General features: G+C 36.9%; 3 protein-coding genes across 10 annotated transcripts; 1 reads left to right on the top strand and 2 right to left on the bottom strand.

Annotated features, from left to right (window-relative positions):
* Positions 1 to 75: 75 nt before the first annotated feature.
* LOC120012415 (UPF0613 protein PB24D3.06c-like) lies at positions 76 to 5778 on the bottom strand. 2 transcript variants are annotated; one of them, XM_038863840.1, is made up of 9 exons: positions 4619 to 5775; positions 3975 to 4051; positions 3635 to 3740; positions 2454 to 2546; positions 2281 to 2346; positions 1577 to 1722; positions 1044 to 1152; positions 699 to 763; positions 76 to 482 (listed from the first exon to the last, which is right to left on the bottom strand). In XM_038863840.1, exons 1-9 carry the CDS (start codon positions 4835 to 4837, stop codon positions 335 to 337), a joined length of 1029 nt encoding a protein of 342 aa, XP_038719768.1. In that variant the 5' UTR covers positions 4838 to 5775; the 3' UTR covers positions 76 to 334. The 2 variants fall into 2 exon arrangements, with proteins under 2 accessions (XP_038719768.1, XP_038719769.1); XM_038863841.1 differs by lacking the exon at positions 699 to 763 and having other exon boundaries at positions 4619 to 5778.
* Positions 5779 to 11852: 6074 nt separating this feature from the next.
* LOC120011772 lies at positions 11853 to 16227 on the bottom strand. Of its 7 annotated transcripts, none has more exons than XR_005471120.1 (5): positions 16086 to 16227; positions 15773 to 15983; positions 15469 to 15658; positions 15190 to 15350; positions 11853 to 15104 (listed from the first exon to the last, which is right to left on the bottom strand). XR_005471120.1 is itself a non-coding variant. In XM_038862886.1 (2 exons), exons 1-2 carry the CDS (start codon positions 15222 to 15224, stop codon positions 11952 to 11954), a joined length of 330 nt encoding a protein of 109 aa, XP_038718814.1. In that variant the 5' UTR covers positions 15225 to 15308; the 3' UTR covers positions 11853 to 11951. The 7 variants fall into 7 exon arrangements, 1 of the variants encoding a protein (XP_038718814.1); XR_005471116.1 differs by having other exon boundaries at positions 11853 to 12259; XR_005471121.1 differs by having other exon boundaries at positions 15190 to 15282.
* On the top strand, positions 15215 to 16746 carry LOC120011771 (adenylate isopentenyltransferase 5, chloroplastic-like). Its single transcript, XM_038862885.1, has 2 exons — positions 15215 to 15347; positions 15498 to 16746. The coding sequence occupies exon 2, from the start codon at positions 15506 to 15508 to the stop codon at positions 16478 to 16480; it is 975 nt and encodes a 324-aa protein (XP_038718813.1). The 5' UTR covers positions 15215 to 15347; positions 15498 to 15505; the 3' UTR covers positions 16481 to 16746.
* The last annotated feature ends 2417 nt before the right edge of the window (positions 16747 to 19163 follow it).

Here is a 19163-nt window from a genome sequence, read left to right as displayed (position 1 = left end):
AAGTCCACGAACCAATTAGGGCAATAACAAAGCAATGTTCATCAGTAAATATGGACATATTGAAAGAACCTAACCTTCAGGGAAATAACATAACATTCCATTACAATCACAATTACAAAATGTAGAAAAACAGACCACAATTCACAAGATCATGTTGGATATACCTTTCATTAAATATTGTAAGAGTGAAGTAAAGAATGAAGTACACGAAGCCTCTATTTTTCTATTTTAGGGGGGAAAAATTTCAGCTGCTAAGCTGACAAAGAACAGGAATTAAATCAAGTAATGAAAGGAAGAGAAACAAAAATATATGAAGGGAACGGAGGGGATCATACTAATTCCATGGATCATCCCAGCCTTTAGGTCCCTCTCTCTTGACAAAATCGATAATGGCTTGCACAGCTTCTCCTACTCTGTTTGAAAGGCAGTGATTTCCATGCTCAATCTCAACTTTCTCTGCCCCACCCATGGCTCTGCACAATCTGCATAGGTTCGGGATTTGTTGAAATCAATATTTAATCGAATAAAGCATTAATTTCCCATAATGCATTAAACACACAAGATGACCACTACATTACAATTTCTTTATGTTAGATACCCAAGACCAACCAAATATATTTTATAGCTACTACACCACCTAACCTAAGCAAGATCTAGAAAAGGTGAATGGAGATTTTAGCTGGAATTCCATTTCTCACCTTTCAACCAATGCTTTCTTATCGACGTACTCTGGTACATTTTCGTCAGCCATGGAAAAGATAACCTTCACATCACATGCACAAGTTTTAGTGAATTACCATGCACACGGCATAGAAATAAATTCTTGCAAGAATTATCATAATGTTTGTCACTTGGACTATCGGAGATTGACCAAATTTGCTAACATATCTTAATTTGAGAGAGTGAGATATTCTTATGCAACTGCAGAAGAATTGAAATCATCAAATGCCGGTGGGCTTCTCATTTTAATTGCGAAAATTTTGAGCAGTAATTATCGGTTATTATTACAAAAAAAGAAGATTGAAAGCAAAGAGCATCCGTACCTGGCAAGGCGTGTTAGACAAATGCCCAAGCCTCATCCTCAGTTGGTCATCAGTAAGGTCAGAACTAAACATGTCATCGTCCCCCATATAGGCACAAAGCGAGTGGAACCTGCCCAATTATAGCTTGTTAGCAAGAAGGCAGAGGTATTGATAATAAGAAATATGTATTAATGTAAACAGCATTGATATAAACAGCCTTTAACTGCATCACAAGTTCTGAAATTCCAAACAAAACGAAAGTAAATAAAATTATGTCGACAAAGCTAAATATTCCTAAGTGACCATGCCATGAACTATCTTGCTTTCTAGAAATATGGAGCGATTTTTCAACCATCAGAAAATTCTAAGAAAATGAGTATTTTACTATGAATATTGATGGAAAAATTTTTGTTTCTGAGAGACAGCCATGAACATCTTATCATATTTTTCCTCAAAGGATTAAAAAAATGTGCTTACACACCTATAGGTGGGAGACAGCCATGAACATCTTATCATATTTTTCCTCACTGGATTAAAAAAATCTGCTTACACACCTATAGGCAGTTATTGGCGATGACGGATCTGCTTCCCTGGGCATCAACTCTGATCCTCGGCCTTCTGCTATGATGCTTGAAGCCAAGTCAATCATTGCAGCAGTTTCAGGAAGAGTTGCTCTGTATTCCCGATCACTAACGGGAGCCTGAACAATTCCCATTGGAATTATGACAACAGCCACAAGTGAATGCGTAATAGATAATATACATGAAAATAAAATTATCTGGGCAAAGATAACGCCACATAAAGAAAAAAAGCAATTCTAAGTCAAAAAAATATATTCAAAGTTATTGGCACTTTTTCTTGCTTTCTTTTGGGTATGTTGGCTGGGATACATATGGGAATATCAGTTCTGATGCACAATCCTAAATAATATCAATTTGAGATCATATCTGATTGTCATCACTGAAAAAGCATATCCGTCAATCTTCTTTTTAATTTCTTTGCAGCAAATACCAGGGAAATAATTTTAGTTCCCAAAGCGTGGTGGTTTTACCCAGGATTTACATGCCAAAGTCAAACTAGGTCAATAGAAGAGACATTGGTTGCTCATTGCGAACCGTTTACCAAGACATGAAACATATGCATGTATCAAGATGGAGTGCCTCATACTTTTGCTTTTCAGTAACAATGTAGGATCCATGAGTCTCTAGAATCGAAAGAAGCAAGAAAAATCACTAATAATATATGGGTGACTGAGTACCTGCAAAATGGCAGCCCTGACTGCTCGGGAGCATGCAGCATTTGTACGCATATAATGCACAATATCCTATTTTCATATGAGAGAAGAGCACGAATTTTAATTTCCCATAAAGAAATGTGATTGTTCTTGCAAACAAACTTGGGAAAAATGCGAGTTTCGTGTAATCACACTACCTGACACCCAGTACTATGCCCAAGTAGCACCACACCCTCAGAATTTTCTTTGTTGATTAGAAAACTTATCAGCTGATCAAGCTCCATAGCATCCTTCAAGATACAATAAGGGTGGCTTAATATGTTCAAGAAAAAGTGTTTTACGGTGAAAAGCACATTCAAAGACAAAAGGAGAGTGTGTGTGTGTATGTGTGCGAGTGAGAGAGAGAGAAGAAAATGGCAAGACCGAGGTTCATTTATCCTAAATATTGAAATTTTTACATTGAAGGTACAAGTATGTAGCAGAGTGAGCATATAATAAAAAGTCTGAAAACATAACATTATCAGAATTTCTCCCATTCACCTAAAACAACTGAATCGACTTTCTCCAATTGGCCACTACACAGGGAGGGAAGCACCTTGAGCATGACCCTTTGAACAAGGAATCGAATTACCTTCAAACCAATTGCCTTTCTGCTGAAACTGTCAGCCTAAAAGATAAAGGGATGGGACGCCTCTATACAGATGGAGGTCTAACTGGGAAGGTGAAGAAATATAGTTATTCATCTTGTTTGTTCATTGTTTGAGGGATAAAGATCAAAGAGACAATTAATTGCAATAGTTGTAAGAGAATAAGCTTTTTAGACAATATGCATTCATTCAATAAATTACTGATAGTTTGAGAAGAAGCAATAACATCAAAATTTGTAATCAGTCTCCCATCAAAATCTCTAAACAAGTTCACTTCTAAAGTTTGTGTATCATAAAACATCATCATCATTTTAAAAAGCTATCTTGCATTGTTTTCTCACAACATATGGCTAATTAAATGAAACTTCTTGCCAACGCATTTGGGTGAAGGCAAACATACTGACATGCAATAGGAAGTTAAGAACCACTACATGTCACAGTATCAACCTCTCAACACACTTATGCATAAAAGAACCTCTAGTCTTTCACATTTTTCTTTTTGCACCATCTTCAGAACTCAGCTCATGCACCAAAGTAGCTAACAAAACCTGTGGCTATGTTGTAATGAAAAGATTTTAATAATGTTGCCCTCAGAATGGCATACTGACTACTAATTCAATCAAACTCATGCGACACCGAATAGAAGAATGATTGAAATAAGAAAATGGAAACACTGAAATGGTTTGCTATGGTCTACAGATAGCAAACATTGGACATCAAGTATATTTTACCTCTTGCAAGGTGGAGGTGCCATACCCACTATATGATGACGAAAGAAGCAGCTGAACTAGTGACCATTTCTCTTTGTCCAGAGCAATTGCCAGTGGTTCCAAGTAGCTGCAAAGTAGACAAAAAAGGTCAGCTGTAGAATTACAAGACTCGAGACATTCTTCCAGTCATTTGGTCCATATGAAAAGATTGGGACCTCAGTGAACTAGCAAAGAGAATCAAGCTGTTAAAAACATTTTCCAGAGACAAGTCTTCTTTTCGCCACTACACAGGATAACTAAAACAATATGTTCAATAATGTTAGCAATGTTATTGAATTCTAAAAAAAAATAATGAACATACTCTGTTGCCAGAAAACCATCTGTTAGCCCACCTATAAATATGACTTGTTGTTTATAATCACCCGTTTTAAATGCAACCTGCACGAATAAGGGTATACCATTCTTACTGATGTGCCAAAGAAATATGTAAAAATGCAATATTCAATAAACACAGCAATGAGAACCGAACTATAAACAGAAAAGAAGAAATGCAGACAGGAAACAACCCCATAAACATTAGTGTTACTCATGGTCAAGATAGTGCATGGAAGTTACTTTTACAAGAAAATGATGGTGCAACATACCATGGGATACAGTCTAAACTATGGAGGACACACTGAAATGAAACATGCAAATGGATGACATCAAATCCATCTTCATTCAAACCTAATTTCGATCGTAGTAATCCCAAAGCTAGTGATACTAATTGTTTAGAATTAGAAAGTGCCAGTTTCTGCTAGTCTAACTGATAGATTACGAAGGTTATTTATTTACCTCTTTCCTATTTCGGATGAGATGAAAACATGTCCCTCCACTCCCAAGATGATAATAAATAATCAATAATAATTTGACCAACCTAAACAATAGATGATGCAACACAGAGAGCACTGAATCTTAACCCAATGCCTAATTCGTTTTCTTCAATTATTAGTTGGAGGAGATTACCTGTATTGGCTTAGGCCCGTACTTGAAGAGAACACCGCGATGTTGGTTTTTGGCCTTGATCGGGCCCGCACTCTCAACCGGCACCACGTTGTTCGACATCTTGAGACTTGAGGACCTGCGGCCGCGAACGATGCCGGAGAACCACGAGGTCGAAGAAGAAGAGGTTGCAGTTGGCGACGATGCGGATGAGGCGAGTGAACTGGAGGACGAGAGTGACATATCTGATTCACTTCATCTATGTTGCGACACCATTTCTTCCACGGCTCTTCGATTTGCTGAATCTGACGATAGAGTGAACTGAATCTGACGACAGAGACCGAATAAGTAACCAGATCGAGCCATTGGTGCAGTGAAGTGAAGTTTCTTCTCTTCCACGGGTTGGCTCACCAACTGAGCTGTTACTGGCGAGTCGCAAAGTGAAGAGTCGTTCCACGCGCACCCATCGGCGCGTACCATATTTCCTGTTTACTAACAGTGGCGAAATTGGGCTTTTCAAAATTTAAGACAAGTATCCAACTGTCAAATGTTCCACGGGGCTTTTCTATCTTGCTACTAACCTTTTACAGGTTAAAACCTACTGTGATTCTGACTCGGTAGCATGCGCAGACACAAGAGGCTCAGTAATTGAATACATAGTCAAGATTGGAGATGCTCTCATTTCTTGAAAATCAAAGAAATAGAAAACAATTTCTAGGTCCTTATCCGAAGCTGAATGCAGGGCCATGGCCGCTGCAACAAACGAACTTTCTTGGATTCACAATTTGTTCAAGGAATTACGAATTCAAGCAAACTACGCTATGGACTTGTACTTCGACAACCAGGCAGTCCTTCACATAGTAACTAACCCTGTTTTTCATGAGCGAAGGCAACATATAGAACTCGATCGACACTACACCAGAGACAAAGCTCAACAGGGAACGATTAAATTAGCCTACCTGAAATCTACTGAGCAACCCGTGGATTTACTCACAAAGTCTCTTTCCGTTCATCGCATCCAGTATCTCCTCTGGAAGCTAAACCTGATCAATAATTACGTTCAGCTTACGGGGTGTCAAGATTGAAGATAGAAAGATCGAGGAAGAAGATCGAAATCTAAGAAGTTTAGTGTCTCGGATGTTTCGCGCGTGTTCCCTGACAGTTGTGACCTAATTCGCGCATTTTGATTCTCTCTCCTTCTTAGCAACCGAGGTTACTTTACAATTGGTCATAGTCAAAGTCCTTTACTGGGTCAACCTTTTACCTTAGACAAATTCGTGTATATATGTTTAATTATTTTGTTTTTCATATTTACACGGGTCACATCTAATGCAAGTCTTATTTGTACAGAGAACTGATTTGAATAACACAAGTTCACTTCTTCAACTCTTGTCTTCTTCTCTCGACTACTTCTTCTCTCACCCATGCCTCTTCTATCTCCTTCTCATAGCCATTCTTCATTGATAATCTATGTTAACGCCTATGACTATAATTGTAAGGCTGAGTCAGGCTTCTATGGGAGAGAAGAAGAAGAAATAGAGGAGAGGAGAGGATAGACCCAAACCCCAGAAAGCCTAGGAAAAAGGTGTTAGAACAATCTGTTATATTTATCTTTTCCCGGATAAATAAGATAAATTTACAAAAATGAAACCCTGTCCAGTAATAATAGCAGTACAGCATCACATTCATAGGATAATTCTATTAGAAACAAATTGTTGATTTGTTTTAAGAAAAACCATGCAAGGAAAACCAAGCACTATTTCATTACTCCCCTTTGACTTTCATTATTTTACATGGTTTGTAAAATAACGTCTCTATATTGTTTTTGATGAATTTGCAGAAATGTCAGTAGCTATATTGTTTTTGATGAATTTGCAGAAATGTCAGTAGCTACTTTGCTTAGTAAAGTTTCTCTTCAAAGTTCAAATTCCAGCTGATGCTTCATGCTTGTGCACTGTTAAACAACTTACAAAAATGAAACAAACTTTGACCTCCCATTCCAAAACGATGCAAAAATGCTTCATCATTCTGGGGAAAAAAAAACATTTACAAACAAAAAATTGATTGCATTTTAAATATATGGTGTGATAGGACAAAACAGGTACACTATATTCATGGATAGACAATCAAGTAAAAACTATATTATTTGTACGCCACCATGTAAACACACAGCATGGCCTTCCTACCTGATGTAGGACAATTGGCTGTGGAGTTGGAGGAAGAGTTGGATAGGATATTGGTTAAAAGAGCTGGTTTGAAATATGGTCTGAAAACACAGGCATAGCTTTTAGCTGGGGTGTCCGTTTGCATATTATAATATGTTTCCAGGAATTGATTTCCATGCTCCGCTCCATATCGTACCAACCAGGGCGGGTGGTTAAGTTTTATTGTTTTATTTGTTTCCTTGTTTAAGTTACATTTGTTTAGTAAATGTCTAATTTAGTCTTTTACTTAAGTTAGGGTTTCCAGAGACTATTTAAGCATCTGGGTTATTTATTTTGTGGGAAAAAAAGTTGATAATAAAATTTTCCTTGGTTTATAACCTATTTTTTGGTGGATTCCAGATTGCGAGTTTTGGGGCTTACGTGATAAGCCCTTTTTGATTCCGTTCTGCGTCACTACCAACCAAAAAGACCTATGTAAATCTGTATCTCATTACTACTGTAATAGCAAATTTAAAATCTGTATTTCATTACTTCTGTAACAGCAATCAAATGTAAAATCTGTATCGCACTCTTCCTGTATAGTAACAGTTCCATCGATAACTGCATCTAGTCCAAAAATTCCCAAAACCCCAGTTAGAACATCCCTGCCATTTCCTGTGATGGGCTATGCTCCAAAGTCAGTGCCATAGTCCCAAATTGAGAGAGATTATGAGCCTGAGTTATTAACAAAAGAACCGAGCTGCTGATTTCCAAAATTTGATAGAGATGCCGAGCCTGATGAGTTATTAACAAAAGAACCGAGCTGCTGATTTTCCAAATTTGATAGAGAAGCTGAGCCGAGTTAGTAACAAAAGAACCGAGCTGCTGATTTCCCAAATTTGATAGAGATGTTGAGCATGAGTTATTAACAAAAGAACCGAGCAGTTGATTTTCCAAATTTGATAGAGATGTTGAGCCTGATGAGTTATTAACAAAAGAACCAAGCTGCTGATTTTTCAAATTTGATAGAGATGCTGAGGCTGAGTTATTAACAAAAGAACTGAGCTGCTGATTTCCCAAATTTGATAGAGATGTTGAGTTATTACCAAAAGTCCCGAGGATTCTGGTTGCAAAAGATGATGGCAGCAGATTTATGGTCACAACTGCGGGTTGCATTTGTGAAAAGAGAGAGGATTAATATTGGACAAATCCCCTTGTGTTGTGAAAAAGAACACACTGATGGGAGATTGAATCAAAATCCTCCCCGAACCCCACTATAACAATATGAAGCACTGGAGAGGTAATTATCTGCCAATAATCAAAACCATGTTCTACCAAGTGGGTCCATACAACAAGGGCTAGTTCAATCCTTTGGCAGACAAACATCCCGGTCATTTGTGCATCAAGGATGACACTTAGGACATATTTAATAATATACGGGTATGAAGCTGGTTTGTTGAAATGCATCCGCTCCATACATGTATATTATAAATTATGTATAAATTGTTTATAATACTTATAGTTTATTTATGTTTTCATTTTATTTATTGTTGTTATTGTAATTTCATTTAGATTGGCAAAAAAAATTGTTTAGGGCTTCAGCTTAGTAATCCATAATGCAGAGAAATGTCAAGACCATACATAAGTTTCTTTTTATTTACTCAATGTAGTTCCTTATTAATCTAGCACTTTAAAATCACAAGTTTGATTTTATGCAGCTACATTGACAACATGATCACCAGCTTCCTTAATCACAAAAGCCTTCATGTACTCTTCCCTACAAGAAATCTCTTGAAAGTCATGCCATCCATATAACATAAAACGAATCTGCAACAACAATGTTAAAAGCTATTTACCTTGTCGGCAAATGATCATGTAGTCAGTTAAAAGGAGTCCAGACTGGATCACCCACAAATAGCCTCATTGTCTAGACAACGTAAAAGTAACAAACAATCAAAACTTTTATCACACATAATTGTCGACAAAGCTGTTGGAAAAATGATGGTTAACCATAGTTTGTTAATTATTAAATAAAAGCTCAATAATATTTATTGAATGAAATTTATAAATCCTTGTTATAAGGACAATAAATTGGAGCAATTAGTGTGATCAAACCATTTTTTGGTTGAATGTAAAAAGATTCCAAAGTGACCATGATGAGCAAGGTGAACAAAATGCAATAAGTGTGTGTGTGGGAATACCACATTGGAAAAATACAATGTGTATGTGGTGTTTATAAGCTCAAGCTTTGTAGTAAGACTTTGGACCCAAGGACATCTAAGCTTTTGTAGGAGGCTCCACATTATGAGCTTGGATGAAAAACACACGCGCGCCATCTTCCATCCGGCTCGGTCGGTCGTGGTGTGCTTGGTTTAGGCTCAATCCTATTCTCATATTATATTTTGCACTTTTACAAGCCCAATCCCATAAAAGAGAAGCTCATTAACCCAAATACATTGAATTGGACAAAAGACTTATTCTTGTCAGTCATGACCCATTTTGAGCCCAAACCCATAAAAGAGAAGCTCATTAACCCAAATACATTGAATTGGACAAAAAACTTATTCTTGTCAGTCATGACCCGTTTTGAATTGGTCAATACAGTTGCAATAACACCTGTTCATAGGTTGGTGGTTACACCATTACCTGATCAAGGGTCGGTTGCAACAACCCAAGATATGGGCTGGTTGCAGGCCAAAAAATCAATGATAGTTACTGATTTTTTCGTGTTCGTGGCTTTTGGTTGCACATCTTCCTATATAAGGAGTGACTTGCAGCAAGCTCAAATACACCAAGAATCATACATTCTCTTCTTCCTCGAGTCTTGAGCTTATTCTTCTTTTTCTCCCTGTCAACTTCATCTGTTTGAGGACTGAAAGTGTTGTTCTAAATTGGTTCGTTTGTACCACCTGTTTTGGGTGTCACTAACAAGGTGGAGAAGGAGCGTTGTATCTTGGGAGGTGATTGCTCGGAGTTGTTGGACACCATGAGGCAAGGGAAAATTCACTTTAAGGAGATTCGGTGCACACCGTACCTCGCTCTTCCTTGCTGCTCTTCTCCTGTCCGGCTACTATAAATTTCGGTTTTGATATTCTTAATTCAAATAGTTTTACTTGTGTTACTGTTTCCACATTTGTGTGACTGTTCACACATTTGTTTATGCATGCTATATATCCAACAAAAGCCATTAGGAAGAAGTCTACCAAGGCAAATTCGTTGGGAATAAAAAAAAATTACATGTTAATTGAAGTGGGAACAATTTTGTTAACTATCAATGGCTACCTGAATCAGAATACTTTCTACAAGATAATCAGATGGTCGTCTCTGAGGGCTTACGGTTTTTAATAATTAGGTTACAAAGCTTATAGAAATAACTAACCAAACATGTCTCTATCTTCTATCTCTTACTTTATTCATTACGGTTGGCTAATACATATAGACAGGCACGTTGATGCATTCCTCTTGAATCCTTTTACAAGAACCAGAGTGCAACTTCCTCGAATTGGTTCTCCCTTGGAAATACCTGATCATGCTATTGCTTCTTGTGGACCTGAGCATTATTTCGGCAAATCAATACTATCGTCAGATCCATCTAACTACAGCAGACAAGGTACGTGCTTTTTTGTTATATTAATGTACCACAGCAACAATGGACGCAGCAAGCTAGCTTTTTATAAAAGTGGATGTAGTTCTTGGACTAAACTTGATGGCTGCGAGCACGGACCTTATGTTGATATCAAATTTCATGAGGAAAAGCTATATGCTTTGGGCAGAAATAATGGTTCTGTTGAGGTTTCGCACTTGCTTTAAGATTGTGTTCTTCCTGTAAAGAAAGTAGACATGAGTGAGATTGGTTTGGAGAGAACACTACATAACCACCATCTTAAAGAGATCAGAGGTTACTTGGTGGCAGATGCTGCAGCAGGGGATTTGTTATCTGTGATCAAGTATTTGCTGCACATTGACTCTTTTTTTGGTCAGGACGATCATCATAAAATGCCACAATTTCAATTTTTTAAGCTTGATCTTGAGCAAAAAGTTTGGGTGTTGATGGCTTCATTGGGTGATCGAGCTTTGTTTTTGGGTATAAATGACTCCATATCCTTCGATTCTAAGGAGGGGAAGCTGATTCAACCTGATGCTATCTACTTCACAGATGATGACTGGTATCGTGACCACAATGGCTTGTAGAACCGTTTTGTATTCCATGATGTTTATGGTAAGGCGATGTTGATGGGACAATATCCAATGCCGACTTTTCCGCGACGTACAATATGGGTTGCTCCTCATCCTTGGTAGATACAATTTAGTTTACTCTTGAATTATTTGTGTTTTTCGTTTATTTATTATTTGTGTTCTCGTTTATTTATCTGATATTATTGTAACTTTTTTCAATTAGACTATTTACTCTTGAATTATTTATTTGTGTTTTCGTGTATTTATTTGATATCATTGTAACTTATTTCAATTAGACTGGCATGGATTTGGCCTTTCAATCTGGGATTGTTTGAAATTTGTCTGTGCTTTTAGTGTTAGTAGTTATGTTGCCTGTATTAAGAAAGAGAATAGCATATGTTAGGTGTGTGTGTGTGTGTTTTTTTTTTCTCCCTTTTCGAGTAACTATTGCTCATTGAAATCTGCTAAAAGTCAGTGGAGGGCAAATTTCCCAATCATTCTGGAGTTCGTCACCAAGGCTTGTGATTTTTAAAAAATGAAGTTCAAATTAACTTGCCTTTCCCTACTATTTCAAAGCACCAGCAATGAATGCAACCATTGTGATACTTGCGAGTAATTGATCTCAGTTCTTTTAAGTGTTTTTTTTTTTTTTTGATAAGCCAGTTCTTGTAAGTATTTACGTCACTTTTCTGATGTCTCCTGGTTGATAATTTGAAGGGTACCGTTTCTTTGCTTCTTGAGGTCTTAATTCAGTAAATGACGGGAAATTTAAGGACTCTCAATTTTACCCTGTATTCCAAGAGTGCATTGTTCTCGTGGAGAAGTTGGGTAGCTGTTTTATCATTGTGTTCCCGTGGCAATGCTTTTGGCTTGATCTAGTCTGCTTGCTTTCAGCTAGTCATATTAAGGCAAATCTTATCATATACTCGCAGTAAAAATAAATAAATAAATAAACCTCATTCAATAGCTAAAAAGTTCAAAAACCGAATAAGACAAAATGCCCCCAAAAAAATTCCATATACAGAAGGTACTAACCTTCAACAAGAAAACACCAAGCAAAAAGAAAATAGAGGAATGTTCAGAGTTTTCACCGCACCTCGAATTGAATGTTCTTGTAGACAAGTTCCTCCAACATTGCTTCCAACAGTAGGGTGAGTAGTGACAACCTCTCCTAAGCGCAATTCGTATTTGTAAAGCGTCGTGGTCTTGCCCGTGTTATCCAACCCAACCACCACAATCTCGTACTCCTTCGCGGGTAACAACAATGCACCCATCTGGTAGAGGCGGAGCTGGTATAGAATCACTAGGGGGGCTGGGGCCCCCAGTGAGCTTCTGGAAAAAATTTCTTTAGGGAAACTTTAGTCAATTTTCAAGATACTTGTCTAACCTCATAAGAGCAAAATTAAATAATACGAACTAATGATGAGAATATCAGAAGAACAAATGACAAATACATCATTTAAATGTTCATAATGTCTTTCTCAATGGTGAGTTAGAGGAGGAATTTTACATGAAACTTCCTCAAGGTATGAAACTCAAAACAAAAATCAAGTTTGCAAAATAAAAAGATCCATTTATGGCTTGAAACAAGCTTCAAGACAATGGAATGAAAAGTGTAGAAAAGCTTTAATTGAGTTTGGAATCACTCAAAGTAAAGCAAATTATTCCATGTTTTACTTCAACAACAAAAACAACATAATAATTTTATTACTCTTTCTAGATGACATGGCCATAGGAGGGAATGACATTGAACTAATAAATAAGGTTAAAAGTTACATAGGTCTTGTTTTAAGATCAAGGATTTGGGTTCCCTAAAATATTTTATAGGGCTAGAGGTTCACCACAAAGACATAGGTTTAAGTATATGCCACAGAAAATATGCTCTGGATTTACTTAAGGATGCAAATCTCATAAATGTGAACCACAATAATTCACCAATAGACACCAATGTAAAATTACATTCACAACAAGGAACACCCTTAGAAGAACTAGCTCAGTACAGGAGATTGATCGGAAGATTAATGTATCTTACAATCGAAAGATCTGATATTAGTTATGCAGTAAATAATTGAGTCAATTTATGCAGCAACCTACAGACATTCATATGCATGCGGGCATGCGGCCATAAGAATCATCAGATATGTCAAAGGCACCTTTGCACATGATAAGTTTATTTGGACTCTTCTTCTTTTCTTTTCTTTTCTTTTCTTTTTTTTCAATTTATCTAATGTCTATCGGTTGAGGTCTGGCCCGACCATGGTGTTTTCTATGAGGAAATTCACCCCACCGATAACCCTGTTAAAGATTATCAGATTCCAGGTTAGCCGTACCCTTAACAGGACCCAGCCCAATGCCTACAAGCCCACAAGTACATACAGAAATAGAATTACAGATTAGTAATCTTGAAAAATGCTGTCAGTTCTTTGTGAATATGTAAATTCTAGTACAGACACATATATCCTTATATTATCATATAAATCCTCATAACATCAAAGCATTGAAGCCTGGACAGAACAAAATCCCAACATCCTATGATGAAGCAACAGTAATCAGAATTTTTTTTTTGAAACATGGGTTTGGAGAGGGGGTAGGACTCGAATCCACGCCCTAACAGGTGAGTCGGTCCCTAACATGCAACATGATTGCCGTTCAATCAACGCCTCACTTGCACAGTAATCAGAACTTGAACATGAAGATGCAGCAGTAACTAGTACTTAAAGCTACATTCCATTCGTTTCCAAATAAATTCATTAAATTCACAAGCCATACAACCGGGAAAAATTCCTCCGAGAAAAAAAGGTAAACCAAAGAAACACAATTTCTTATGCAATATATCATTCTAGACAGAAAACCCAAACTTTACTTCCCCAAACCCAATTGATAAAATCACAATCTCAAGCATATAATATTGAACTTGTCACTTCCAGGTATCACATTGATTGTTTTAACATATAGCAAACCTAAACAGTTTGGTTGAAGTAGTGAGACCATGTCAGTTTCTGGAATAAATACCGCTCGCCGAAAAGAGAAGAACCATCAGATTTGTCATATTCATTACTATTTCTAACTTATCTTTAGATTCTCAATAAAGATCCCTACCCATCTCCCTAGTTTTAAATGATATCTACCCTTTTACTTCTCATGGCTGTATGATTCCCAAAGTTTCTATTCATGGAAATCCTTCTGTAGTTTTCACTGATGGCCTTTGCTTAAATGATAGAATGAGAAAAATGATTACTCTATACTGGGATCACCTTTCTTAAATATTATAAAATGCTATCTCATTTTTTAAGAATATTCTGCAAAAAAAAGTGCTCCTTTGACATGCATGCCAAGTGTTTTTTTCCTTCTTTTTTCTAGAAGAAAAACATTGAGATACTCTACTAAACAAGAAAGAGTTAAAATACTATGTACTTATAATTTCTTACTGGCAGCCACCAATAGAATTGTAGAGCAGAACCAGAGTAGATTATCTATAAACATGAGGCTCCAAATGGGAATTATATTCCCAACCAGCACCGAATATAAGCTTAAGTCCTTTCACTACATAAAAATATTATTTTTTAGGTATCAAACCCACTAAAAAGGATGTGACCATTCATTTCTTGAAAGCAACCTGCTCATAAAATTATTTGCTTTGAGCAGAATCTATAGGCAATAAACTATTTGTTTTGACTTAATAAAGGCATTCCCGTAACTAGCTCCTACAAGATTTAATAAAATAGTTCAATTTGTATTAGATTTATGATTAAGAAATGTAGCACAAAAGTTTGTCTTTGTTATTGATATCTAAATCGAACCAAGAAAGCATGGAACTCAAGGTAGTGCCAAGATATTCTTAATTAAGAACCAAAAGCCAAGCCCTTTGAAATTTGACCTAACCCTAGACTGACCTTATAGGTCAGTATGACATCGCCAGATCACAGGCAACTCCTGCTGCAACAGTATTCAGGCACAAGGCACATATCTTGTTCGCTAAACCAGTGAGCTTAAGCCAAGTATCTTAGTGAAAGGATTGAGAACAGCCCTCCCTATTTAGTATCTCCACCCTCATTTACAAGAGGTTTAGAGTAAACATCTAAGTGATCATGTCATAATCATTCCCTCACTACCCCGTATAAAATCTATCTTCTTCACAAATGTAGCTGGTGCTTCTCCCATACTTGATTCCTTCTCAACTGTAATACTTTCTACAAAGAAAAGACATAGATTTCTCTATATATATAGCTTGTGCGGTTCTCAAAATAAAAAGATAAAAACTAGCTTTGCATATACCTTTGCAAGCAAAGCCCATCTCCGACTTTCTTCATTTCTTGAAACTTTTTCCTTCTAAACCTCAGTCTTTCTCTGTATCTCTCCCTTTCTTCCCTGCAAAAACAGAGGTTGTACGGACATTCTCCTCCACCAGTAGCCGCATTTTTATAATATTTAAGGTACTGTGGTCCATCAATATATTAGTTTCTAGTTAAGTTGTTCAAGACTTCAGAGTCTCTTCACTGAGTTTACTTTCAGTCTATAAAAAGAATACTTTCATTGTCTTACTCACAAACGTACCTCTCTTTCTTGGGTCAACCCGTAAGCAGGTACAAAGATGAGGCTTTCCCTGTCCACTACCTATAAGCAAGTACAGCCTCTAGTGAACTTCCAAGGAGGACTCAACCTGGAATCCTTCTTTCATCGGAAAGATAAGGTCGTATTTGTAATTGGAGCAACCGGCACAGGCAAGTCAAGACTCGCTATCGACCTAGCAAACCAAATTCCAGCAGAGATCGTTAACTCAGATAAAATACAAGCCTATAAAGGCCTTGACATCGTCACTAATAAGGTCACTGAAGAGGAGTGTCGCGGGGTACCTCACCATTTAATTAGCACAATAGACCAAAATTCGAACTTCACAGCCACTGATTTCCGGTCCCATGCGTCACTTGCAGTTGAATCCATCTTGGGTCGGGGGCGATTGCCAATCATTGCCGGTGGCTCCAATTCTTACATCGAAGCCTTGGTGAACGAAGACCCTGAATTCCGGTTGAGGTATGAATGTTGTTTTCTCTGGGTGGATGTGTCACTTCCTGTGCTCAATTCATTTGTGTCAGAGCGAGTTGATAAGATGGTCAAGGCTGGCTTGGTCGATGAGGTCAGAAAAATGTTCAAACCAAACGCAGATTACTCACAGGGAATTCGTCGAGCAATTGGCGTGCCTGAAATGGATGAGTACTTGCGGAATGAAACTATTGTCGATCAAGAAGCTCGTGCTAGGCTTCTTGGAGCAGCCATTGAAAATATTAAAGACAACACATGCTCGTTGGCTTATAAACAACTACAGAAGATTCATCGCCTTCACAATCAATGGCGTTGGAAAATGCATCGTATTGATGCCACCGATGTGTTCTTAAAACGCGGAGAAGAAGCCGAAGAAGCTTGGGACAAGCTGGTGGTGAGACCCAGTACCATGATCGTCGAAAAACTCCTCGATGACGAATATATGAGAAATACCGTGGCCGCCATTACGGCTGTTTCCGCCGCGAAATCGGTGCCTGTCGCGGCAGTTGCAGCGGCATCTCTATAAAGAACTATGGTCCCAAAGGATTTATTCTATACCTTGCGTACTCCTGATTATGACGCGTGGTTTCACTTCCACGTGGAACGCTGGATGTGCTCATACTTTTTTTCTCTCTCTCTTTTTTTTTAATTTTTGTTATTTTTTGAAAAAAAAAATACACATCAAGTGCTAGTGTACTACTATTTTAGTATCTTACCAGTGACTTAAGTGGGAGGTGGATTCATATTTGTAATGTATGTTTAGAGAGAAATTGGTATCAAATAAACCACATATTACCCTAATAAAGTTTTTTTTTCCCCCTTTTCATCACTCATATCAAACATTAGAGCATGAAAAAATTAAGACTTCAACAATTTGACAGCCCTAAGATTGATGAACCTTTATTTTTCTGAAAACATGTTACAAACAATCTTCATATTAATTGCTTACTAATGCATTTTTCATTCTTTAATATGTGGGCGCTATTCATTACTACAAACTTCCTTTATTTGAGTGCAAAATTGTGTAGCAATTTTTTGGTACGAGGATTGAATAAATAAATAAATCAAGGTAACCAATATCACCAAAGTTTTTTATTTGTTGTATGTCCGAAAGAATCAAACTCGCTATGTCATTGTTACAAGCCCTTCTAACTCTACATAATGGAAATCATACGTCAAAATTCATGTAACAAATACATGTTCCATTAAAGGCAAACAAAGATTCCTACAATAGAATAGCCTACAATGATAAATTCAATCAACCCTCCCGAATGAAACTACAGGGCCACTTTCATTACTTCTGCAGTGACTTCCACTGTAGAGCTCTTAACCCCTGTCAAAGGCGGATATGTAACTAACTTTTTGTTAATTAAGTACCACGGAAATCATTAGGTTCTTGTAGGGGATCAGCATAAGCCACGTGGCAAAGTTTTTACTTTCAGACAGTTTAAGTACTTCCACGTGGCGACCGTACATATGGAGGGAGGCACTTTGGGAATCCGTGCGCATTGTACTAGAAAGGAAGGTTAAACAAAGATTGTCCGTACTATATAACTCATGGTGAATGTTAATCAATCTTTGTGAAAGTTGATTTGATATTGATTTGATGTGAGAAGTAGGCATAGGGCCCCACAACTTCTCTTCTTTATGCTCCCTTTTTTTATATCTTTGACAATGACAAATGGTAAATTGGTGATGATTGGAATATATAAAAGGTTGATGGCAATTCACAAAGTTATTCTGATTCAAGATCAAAAGGGTTCCTAGCTAGAGCCAGCGATGTTTAGGGATTCCAAAACCCCTCATTTGTTGCTTTTTCGTTAATATTGATGCTTCAATTGACAATTTATGCGATGGTTAAACGTACGTTTGGGAGTGTGTTTGTGATTCGACGTATGAGGGAAGGAGGGACAAAATCGTTCTCTCACCCTTTAATCTAGTTCAATTAATTTTGTAATATTTTTTGTTTGTAAGTAATTTTCTTTTACTGTCATTATCATTAATTTGTACAGATCTTGAACGATTGATAACTTATTTTGTGGAGATTTCTCTTTGGATCTATTGAATCGATTGTTGAGCTGTTTATGTGAGTTCTTTCGATTTGAATTCGTTTCTTCTTCATATCTAGTTATTCTAGGTCTAACCTAATGAAGATTGTCGATTCAATTTCTATCTAAGCTCATTCATGAAGATGAAATTATCAAGTACTTGCATGATACACATAGTTTGCAAATTATTGCACGGACTCGTGGATTTATCCAATATACACTCAAAATGGAATAGCTGCGGGTTTTTCATGTTAAATAAAAAGATACCTAATTACTATAAAAATGCACTATAATGGGAATCATTGATAAGAGACGACAGGCAAAAAACAGTTGAAATTGGTAGGCCAATCTAGGAATTGTTGTCCTCTTTTTGCCATTTGATTCCAGCATATATAATAATATTATATTGTTGCTTTATACCCACTCACCACACTCCATAATTATTAGAAAAAGCACTTTTATTCTCAAGCTTCATGTAGAGTAAATGGTTACATATAATATATATATATATATAAATTCTCTTAAGTGGATGTCCGCAATTTAATAATTTGCACACTTCATTTTTTAAATATATTCAAAAGTGAAATGACAAGTAAGACCCATTATTTTGAGTTCCATATGTTTCAAATTAATGATGAAATTGAAGTGTCTAAGTTAATATAATCCGTATAAGAGAATTCCCGTAAACAGTCAAAATCGACTTTTGCAAAGAAGCTGAATTTTGGCTTTGCATCTAAACTTTCCTAAATATAGAAAAAGGGGCCGTTTCCTACTTTCCTCAAGCTTCCAAGGGTATCCACCTATTATTCTCTTTCTTTTGTCTCCCTACTCTCCTCTTCCTTTGTTTTCCTTTTATTTTTTGGGTTTTAAAAATCCTGTTAAAGAAAATGAAGTCCAACATGTATGTCCATCACAAATTTCAGGATTACATAAAATATATGTCAAGAGTATTATACTTTGAGAGTTCAAAGTGTTTGCGGAAGATTGAAGATCAAAAGCAAGAAGTAGAGAAGGAAGAAGTAGAGAGAAGTAAGAAATGTGCTTTCATTATCATTCAGTAAAAAGAGTTGAGTTACAAGCAACGGCTATAAGCCTTATAAATACAAATTTGAACTGCCTGCTCTTGTCAACGGTAATATTGTTGACAAGACTGTACAGCAT

The sequence above is a fragment of the Tripterygium wilfordii genome, chromosome 13 (assembly GCF_013401445.1).
Source record: "Tripterygium wilfordii isolate XIE 37 chromosome 13, ASM1340144v1, whole genome shotgun sequence".
NCBI classification, from domain to species: domain Eukaryota; kingdom Viridiplantae; phylum Streptophyta; class Magnoliopsida; order Celastrales; family Celastraceae; genus Tripterygium; species Tripterygium wilfordii.
This window is presented reverse-complemented; position numbering and strand designations above follow the sequence as displayed.

Coding starts and splice junctions, on each gene's coding strand:
- LOC120012415 (XM_038863840.1), bottom strand. CDS start 4,837: ATGTCACTCTCGTCCTCCAGTTCACTCGCCTCATCCGCATCGTCGCCA. Junction 4,052..4,618: donor ACGGGCCTAAGCCAATACAG/GTAATCTCCTCC, acceptor TTATTCGTGCAG/GTTGCATTTAAAACGGGTGA. Junction 3,741..3,974: donor GATGGTTTTCTGGCAACAGA/GTATGTTCATTA, acceptor TCTACTTTGCAG/CTACTTGGAACCACTGGCAA.
- LOC120011772 (XM_038862886.1), bottom strand. CDS start 15,224: ATGAAGAAAGTCGGAGATGGGCTTTGCTTGCAAAG. Junction 12,247..15,189: donor GATGGGCTTTGCTTGCAAAG/GTATATGCAAAG, acceptor AATTTTTTCCAG/AAGCTCACTGGGGGCCCCAG.
- LOC120011771 (XM_038862885.1), top strand. CDS start 15,506: ATGAGGCTTTCCCTGTCCACTACCTATAAGCAAGTACAGCCTCTAGTG.